General features: G+C 41.7%; 1 protein-coding gene across 1 annotated transcript; it reads left to right on the top strand.

Moving 5' to 3' along the window:
- The first annotated feature begins 243 nt into the window (after positions 1-243).
- Positions 244-5076, top strand: LOC116049895 (homeobox protein Nkx-2.5-like). The gene is made up of 2 exons (XM_031299943.2): positions 244-953; positions 2266-5076. The coding sequence occupies exons 1-2, from the start codon at positions 530-532 to the stop codon at positions 2910-2912; spliced, it is 1071 nt and encodes a 356-aa protein (XP_031155803.1). The 5' UTR covers positions 244-529; the 3' UTR covers positions 2913-5076.
- Positions 5077-9230: the final 4154 nt, after the last annotated feature.

Genomic DNA, 9230 nt, shown 5'->3' with positions numbered 1-9230 from the left:
TAATGTGCTTCTTGCAACAGAACGTGTGCGTAAAAGGCTGCTGGGGGTGACTTCAGCGAGGACAGAACAGACAGAAGGATACACACGGTGGACAGTAGAGGAGCAGAGTGTGAGTAAAAATGATCTGCCCACCATATTCACACAAGTCCGAAAACAAAACCGGTACGTGAATATGCGTCACGTACGCCCCACCTTCCTTCCTTCCCTCTCTCTGACTGCCTCTCTCTCCCAAATACTTCCCTTCCAGCCTGCACACTTTCCATTTCACACACCCCTCCCCCTGACATCAGAGGAGGCAGAGGCGCTCCTTCGCCCCGGTCCAAACTCCACTTACAAAGCCTGACATTCTATCTGTCAGAGAGGAGACCTGCATGGACAAATACCGGGGACTAATACCCACGTTTTCGTGCGTTTTACGGCGATGAGGGATTCCAGAGGCTTAACGCAACTCCAATTACCAAAGAAGAGGCTATTAAGCTCAATTATTTGTTAGAAAAAAAAAGAGTGGGGGAAAGGAGAAGGGGTGTGCATGTTACTCGGTGGGCTTCATTTCCTCGGTGCTGCAGAGCAGGAGCTGGATGACATGATGCTGCAGAGTCCGCTCACCTCCACGCCGTTTTCTGTCAAGGATATCCTGAAGCTGGAGCAACAGCAGCGGCAGCAGAGGCAGTGCGGGTCCCTAGAGCTCCAGCTCCCGATCCATACCCAGCAGCAGTTAGCCGGCTCTCCTCCCCAGCAGCAGCAGCATTTCCAAACCCCGCCGTCCTGCATGCTCGCCGGAGCCCGGGACAGTCCTTCCTTCTCGGACGGAGAGGACAACCTGGCCTACCTCAGCGCGCTGGCGGTGCGGGAAGAGGACCGAGGGGAGACCAGCTTGTCCCCGGACATGTACGTCCACCCCGGCCTGCAGGGAGCCAAGCTGGAGGCCGCCGAGCTGGACGAGCAGGAAAACAGTGAGTGTGAAGCACAACGGGCCGAACAAAAGGCATACAAAAGGACACGTGAAACAATAACTATTACAAAAAATATCAATCAAATGTTTTTACAGAGAAATATCAAAGTGCAACAACGTGAATTGTAAACGTAGGCAGCTGATTTGGATGTTAAATCTTACATTTCCAGTGTCCAGATTAATAATTTGCATGTTTAGCCACAAAAACACAGCTTAACCTGAAACCGGTTGTCACAGTGTAGAAATGTTTCTTCTGTTACGCACAAGTGGATTTGTTTTGTAAATTAAAATACAACTCTAATCATATAGCTTAATAGCCAAGTGATAGGTACGTTTTAGCCATTTATCTATAAAGCTCAAACACACTGTGAGCCAACTGGAAAAAAGAACATTTTCTAAATAATCCTGCAGCTCTGTTATGGCTTATTATTCCAGTATTTTAATTACTATTTGATCACTTGGGTGACCTTAAAGATGAACCGTCACTATAGTTCCAAATATAAGTTGTGCAAAAAAAAAAATGTTCTGATCTGCACAACAGTGTCTGTGCTCAGAGAGAGAGTGAGGCCTGTTCTCGGCTGTTCCACCTCCAGACGACAGACATTATCCCAATAAAGAGCTATCAAATGGTGGACGTCAGTATCACCGCGGCCAGAGGCCTGAGACGAACCCAGTAAAGTCTGGAAATGTCAAACACTTTCTAGTGGTTCAGCTGCGCGCCCGTTGTGCGGAGTCTGTTATGATGTGTGAACCATAAACCGACAATTAGTTTAAAGAGGCTTGTAAAAGAAATGACACGGCGAAGTAGCGCTAATAAACACAGTCACAGTCAGACACATCTTCTTCCCGTGGTACATATAAATATTCATTAGATATAAACAGTTTAAAAAAAACGACTTTTTAAGCTGATCGTGTCTCTTTCTAAGTCACTCAATTTTATACTATTTGCCTAAAACTTATAATTAGCCTATTCTGTATTTTAGACAAAAGAGATTTTTTTCCTCCTATTTGTTGTACGGTTTATCCTTTAAAGCTCAGCCTCCTTGTGTTTTATATTTTATTGTCTCATTATTTCTTTTTTTAATAATAATTGCTTAGCAGTGTTGTTGTGCACTCTGGCTAAAAGCTGTTGTAATTGTATAGGCCATTGCTAATGAAACTAATTTACCAGGTTTAAGTGTTAATTGGGGAGTTGAGAAATATTTATTGAAGTTTAGAATAGGCACTATATATATATATTTACATTTCATGATTTGAGATACAGAACATACGTATACATATAGACGTCTTACGTAACTTTCCAACCTACCCAGAGAGCTGTGGTTTGGTGTCCCGGGAGGAGGCATCGGAGGGCGGGCAGGTCGACTCGGAACGGCCGATGCAGAAGCAGAGGAGCCGGCGGAGACCCAGGGTGCTCTTCTCCCAGGCGCAGGTCTTCGAGTTGGAGCGGCGCTTCAAGCAGCAGCGCTACCTGTCCGCCCCGGAGCGGGAGCACCTGGCGACCACCCTCAAACTCACCTCGAACCAGGTGAAGATCTGGTTCCAGAACCGCCGCTACAAGTGCAAGCGGCAGCGGCAGGACAAATCTCTGGAGGCGGCGGGGCAGCACCACCCTCCCCCGCCCCGGCGCGTCGCCGTACCGGTGCTGGTCAGAGATGGGAAGCCGTGTCTGGGCGGTGCGCAGAGCTACGCCGCGGCTGCTGCCCCGTACGGATCCAACCCGTACAGTTATAACGGATACCCAGCGGCATATGCATACAACGGCCCCGCTTACAACACCAACTACAGCTGCACGTACACAGGCATCCCTGCCCTTCCTCCGTCCAACACCTCCAACGCCTTCATGAACATGAACTTGGGAAGTGTAAGCGGCCTCGGCGGCTCCCCACAGGCCCAAACACACCAAGGGACAGCGGTCACATCCTGCCAGGGCTCCCTGCAGGGGATCCGGGCCTGGTAGCCTCACCAGAACAGATCTAGCGTCTCTTTTTATACTTTCATTTTCGTCAACCCACACGCTTTTAGAAGTGTGTTAACTTGTGAAAACGCCTCAGAAAACAGTATTGCTTACATAACGGATCTGAGTTTGGATTCTCCTGTCAGATGACTTGAAATTTCACTCATATTTCTGGCTAGTTCAAGTGTATTTTAGCCGAAATGAGTGCGAAAAAAAGGCTGGACGTCTCACAGAGGCATCTGAACAGTCACACAGCTTGGGTGAAATTGTATTTTTTTGGTCCAATAATTGTCGGTGCTCTACTTTGGCACTGGTAGGACTGAAGCACAGGGGGGGGGTTACGCACACGCTTGCGCATTTCTCCTTATTTGAACTCAAAAAGATGATTTGTATTTTATAAACGTTTGTTTCCAACATGGTATATTTTTTAGGCTATATGGAGAGATTGAATTGCTTTAAAGTGTTTTTTTGGTTCAACAGAGATTTGTTTTAGTCTATTTCACATCTATTCAAATAAATCAGAGAAAATGAGAAAAGGTGCGTTTTGATTCTGTATCCGGGCAAAAAAATATTATTTTCTTTTGGATGTTAGCTTCACTGTGCGGTTAAAAATAATGGCAAGCACTTCGCCATCACGTAACTGTATTTCTCCCTGAAGAATGAAAAGAAAGAATCATATAATAACAAAGAATAATCCAATAATGATTGCTCCCACTGTGCCCAGAAGTGAGTCAGATGCACGGAGGCAAATTTGGCTCGTAAACATTTTAAGGGGAGAGCTGCTGGAGGAGGCCAGGCCACAGGGACTCTTTGTCCCGATGCCAGGCGACGTGAAAGGAGGACGTAATTCTCCATTTGAGGTCCTTAAAAAGGACGCGATTAAGCACCTAAAATACCCCCGAAGAGCGAGCTGTAGCCGGGCTAGGGAGCGGGAATAATGGCTCTTATTGGATTGTCGGACAAAAGGTGTGTGGTAGGCAGAGCCGGGTACTCAGCAAAGACAAAAGCGCACAGGGGCCGCGAGATTGACGTCCTAATATTCCAATTTGAGGGACATTCTGCGAGGAAAAGGGGACACGGAGGAAAAATGTGGTCACTTTTGTTCCCCTTCAGGAGGCTTTTTTTGTTCGCGGAGAAAAGCTCTCCGAGATGCCCAGCCGCGAGGCTTCGGGGGCAGCCGGGCTGGAGGTTATGGCAGCGGGGAGGCGTTTTTGTGAAAGAAGGGGGTATTATTGCTACAAGTTTCACCATTTATCCCGATTTGGAAAATGGACAGGAAGGAGGAGGGAGCGAGGTTCGTGTCCTGTAGGCTATTATTTCAGTTTAAGAGGTTTTATTTCAGATCAGACCGTTGTTATTCTCACAGGTAACAGAATAATCCTGGGGGGGGGGAAGAAAAAGAAAAATCCTATCATAAATACGTAGACGTAAATGTAAGAAATATTACAGACGAACTCGAATATTACAGAGATTTCACGTGTCAAAATGTCCTTATACACACCACACAGGGATATTGATTTATGGATTCAATGTTTTCTGGTTACAAAAGGATCTTCTTGGAATGTTCAGTTATTGATTAAATGAGTTATATAATCAAAAAAAAACTAATGAAATTTAGTTTTTTGTTTGTTTGGTCAAAGCTTGGTTGAGTCCTGAAATAATTCATTCAGAAAATCAATGGACAACAATTTGACTTATTTTTAAAACAAAAATGGCAAACTTTATTTCATTCCAGCTTCTCAAATGTAAGAATGTGCTGATGTTCTCTGTTTTATGCATGCCTTATTGTAAACTGGACTGCGGGTCGCACAGAAGAAGGCATTTAAAGACATCACTTTGGGTTCTAGGAAGTTAAAAGTATCCTTGACTATTTTCAGACATTTTCTAGACTAAATCCTTTTTTGATTATTCGAAAAAAAATGCAAGTTATAAATGAGGGCAAACTAGAGCCAAAACCCTAATTTGGTTTAAAAATGAGCGATGTTTAAAAGGTTAACGTGCTTCTTTATTTAAGGTAGTGCAGCCTAATTGGGGCCCATAATGAGCCATTACGCACAAATAAGGGCTAAATAAATTACACGCAGGGGTCAATTTCAGACCAAGCTCCTTTCAAACCTTTGTTTTTTCTCGTTAACGGGACAAAAACCTGCCAACTGATAATTCTTAAGAAGAAAAAAATGACCATGGAAGTTGTGTTAAAATGAGGAAATTAACCATCAATTGCTGTTTTCCACTGTGCGTAATTGTTCCTCCGGCCTGAGAACAGTTGTTTCCCACACCCATTCTTTTATAATTACACCCACACGCACGTCCTAATGTGAGACAGCAGCTAAGACTGAGAACAAACAGCAGGAGCCACATTTACTAAAACATCTCCCACTGAAACCTCCAGACCCCGTTTACACTGAGAAGAGGGGGATTGTGGGAACAACTCTGATGACTGACAGGAGTTCAGTACTGCGTCAAAATCATTCTTTTTTTTTTGGAAGAAACAGTCACATAAAATGCTCTTCATGTTGTACTATTTTAAGTACAGAGATCTTCAACAGGGGGTCCGCTACCCCTAAGTGGTCCTCAGAGGTACTGATTATTGTTTGATCATGTTTTCATAGTTTTTTTTTCTTTCAAAAATTCAAATATGTCCGAAAATATACATTAACGTGAACCTAACACATTATTAGCAAAGCCTTTTTGCTTAAAAAAAAAAAAAAAAGAACATTTAATTTACACATTATTGATGATAGGCCTATTACAAAATAGTCTGTTACAAGTAAAAGTCCTGCGTTGAAAATGTTACTTAAGTAAAAGTATTAAAGTATCATCAGGAACATGTACTTAAAGTAATAAAAGTAAAAGTACTCAGTGCAGAAAAATCCTCCCATTTCAGAAACTGGAAACGATCCAAACAGTTGTGTGTTTGATGGTCTAATCATTCCAGCTGGACTTTCAGGCCGTTATATTGTTGGCTAGTTTAATTTATAATAAAACATCGTATTTTATAAACTACATGTGTTTTGGGTGCAGGAATCTTAACTTGTAAAGTAACTAAAGCTGTCAGATTAATGTCTTGGAGTAAAAAGTACAGTATTTCTCTCTGAAATGTAGCGGAGTAGAAGTAGAAAGTGGCATGAAAAGAAAAGACTCAAGTAAAGTACAAGTAGCTCAACATTTGTACTTACATACAGTACTTACAGTAAATGTACTTCGTTACATTCCACCACTGTATGTGAATGTCATTTTTCATCCATCCGGCCCAGTTTAATATGCAATTCAATCTTATACAATATATGTAGTGTGTGTGTGTGTGTAGGGGGGGGGGGGGCTGCTCCGTCTCTCTTTTAGCTAAGGGCTCATTTGCTTAAAAAACTTTGAAGACTAAGTTATTATGTCCAGACTCCACGCATAAAATAATTGTTGTTCCTCTCAATTAAAGCTGATTTATGAAGACCAGATAGAAGAAATACATGTTACTAAATGTCGCTGTGTTATCGGCAGTGATCTGTGCCGCTCCTCTCCGTGCCAGACAGCCGGTCTGTGCAATGGCCGAGATTGAGATCTGTCCGTCTGAGCTGTTAACCAGCTGATCCCCTGTTTGGGGACAAAACAACGTTCGAGTCCACCGGAGCAGCCCTAAAGCCTTCTCCTTACTAATGGGGATTAATTGAGAGGTAAACAGAGAGCTGATAAGGCTCCATGCGCCCCGAGGTGCTGCCCGCACCGGCCCCAGGACAGAGACTGATGGAGGGAGGCAAATAAAGGCGAGACACAGAGGCGTCTGCCAGGTAAACACTACTGCCTGCTAGGCCGCCATACAGCGACAATACTAATACTAATAAATAATAATAATAATAATAATAATATGAGTAAAGAAGATCAACAACAAGAAGAAGAAAAAAGAAGAAAATGTGATAGACTGATTGTTAGATTTTTCCACTTTTCCACTAAAACATATCAATAAAGTAAATGTTACTCCACAACAAGTCAGTGTCATCTTAAAAAGTTCTATTTAGTAACTTACTGTAGCTATGTTAAATTGTTATATGTTACTTTAGACACTTATTGACACGCTCTTTTCTTACTCTTATTGTACCTTGAATTTGGCTCTGAGCAACTGCAACTAAACTATTTCCCTACAAACAGACTACAGGCTACTATTGATTTCTGCCGGGCTGTTGTTTTGGTTTCAACTGTTACAGGTGTTCCTGTTATTGTGTCCACCCCCCGGAATATAAATGACGTCATCTAGTCTCTGAATCTAAAAATGTATTCAAACTTCCTGACCTTCTAGTAATGTTAATATGATACTTTAGTACTACTATGGCACTTATATTACTGTTATTACTAGGGCTGGGTCTCGCCAATGAGTTCCCCAAAATGATTGGATTCCGATACACACGGTTTGAATTGATCAATTGGGGGAAATTTCAGTTCCAATACCAATTTTGCTTGGCTATAAAAGAGAACTTCTGCTGTAAATTATACGAGCAAGAAGCAAGCCTCAAATAGTTTTTATAATGCACCAGGTTAATGTGTACATTAAGAATTAAGTACTTTTCCATGGTGAAAAGGCATATATTAAAAGATTGGTTTCAGGATTTTCTTAATCAATATCAGATCACTCAAACAAATATTGATTTTAATTGGAGAATCCTTTACTTTAACCCAGCCCTACACTAAGATTGATTTCTGCTCTCATATCTATACTAGTAGTATTCAGATTCTTTACTCAAGTAAAAGTGCCACATTTTAAAAACACTCCATTACAAGAAACAGCCCTGCATTCAAAAAGTAAAAGCCCACAAGTATTATTAGCAACATATCAAAAACTATAAAAGCAAAACGAGTTGGATTATTTTATATTATGTCATTTGACTGACATGTCAGCAGTATTTTTACTGTTGTGGCTCATCGAGGTGGATAGAGTCATAAAAATGACTTTATGTACTGTTAGAAAAAATCATCATGTTCCTTAAGTAGCCCACTTTAAAAAAGTACAATATTTTCCTCAGAGTATAAAGTAGCAGGAAATGGAAATACACAAGTAAAGTATATGTATCTCAAAGTTGTACTTGATTACATGAATGTAGTTACATTCCAGCACTGCTAATAAATACTAATAATAAACACTGTTCACAAACTGCTCCAAACAGCTCTATTGTAGTCCAGCCTTTACTTCAGAGACAAACGTGGTCACTTTGTAACACACGTTATAATGCTCGCCTAGCTGCTAGCGTGGCACGCCCTCATACTCTGCTTCTGACTGGCTAGTAGTCCTTACCTAGCTACTGCGCATGTGCGACTCCCAACAAAGATGGAACAGAAGTGTGATGTCTCACTCTGTAGCTAAAACAGAGAGCTCAACACACAGGGTGAAAAGAAGAGCTGCAGAAATGTGCAGTACAACAAAAATATGTTTTTTGAAAATTAAACCATGTAAACCTATTCTGATATAACCTCTAAATACAATTATGAACCTGAAAATGAGCATACAGTAATACAGTAATATGAGCACCTTTTGCATACAATTGACATTTACGTTCAGAGTTTTGCACACAAACCAGTTCTCTTTTTACATAGAGACAAAGAAGACAAAACAAACACATAGGATACTAAAGATAATGACACAATGAAAAGAAGGTAAATAACATGAATCCGTTTTGAAAAAGAACATATGTACATACTAAAAAAGGGTAATGATAAGAGCAAGAATACGAAGAAAAAATGAAATAAATAAAAACGGTATAGCCTATACACATCCATACTGTAAATAACCCCCCCCCCCCCAAAAAAAAAACAAAAACAAGAAGTTGTGCTTCTACACTAAACTCTTATTACTGCTGCCAGTGCTACTTCTCGGAAACCATGACACTAATCCTACCTAAAGGCCATTCGTTCTTACACAGACATACAAACTTGCGACACAGTTTTTATTGTTTGCTCCATCTGTTAGCTTGCTGATCTGTTTACACTCCACCCAACAGCTAACCACAGCTGCTCTCTGACTCTCTGCCCGGTCACACAGACACCAGTCATCAGTGGTACTGTACACTGTGTGTGCATGAGGGTGCGTTTGATTTTCATACTCGGATTTGTTGAATCTCTCTCAGATTCCTTTCAAGATTGACTGTTCTACAAAGTTCTCCACACATATGTGAGTTCCATTTGAGTTTCGGGGAACAGTGTGAGGGGTTGCACGGTCTCCAGGATCCAACTGTGGCACACAAATCACTCTGATATACTCACTGATATGCTCTATGTACATTTACACGGGCACAGGCTCTTAATCTCTTCATCTAACCTCGATTTGTTACAATCTGTGTT

Source organism: Sander lucioperca, chromosome 4, assembly GCF_008315115.2.
Source record: "Sander lucioperca isolate FBNREF2018 chromosome 4, SLUC_FBN_1.2, whole genome shotgun sequence".
NCBI lineage: Eukaryota > Metazoa > Chordata > Actinopteri > Perciformes > Percidae > Sander > Sander lucioperca.
The sequence above is the reverse complement of the archived record's forward strand: the minus strand, read 5'-3'. Positions and strand labels throughout refer to the sequence as shown.

Bases quoted from the DNA above. Each gene is read 5' to 3' on its own strand.
- LOC116049895 (XM_031299943.2), top strand. From the start codon at position 530: ATGTTACTCGGTGGGCTTCATTTCCTCGGTGCTGCAGAGCAGGAGCTG. The intron at 954-2,265 runs GTGAGTGTGAAG...CAACCTACCCAG, and splicing joins GCTGGACGAGCAGGAAAACA to AGAGCTGTGGTTTGGTGTCC.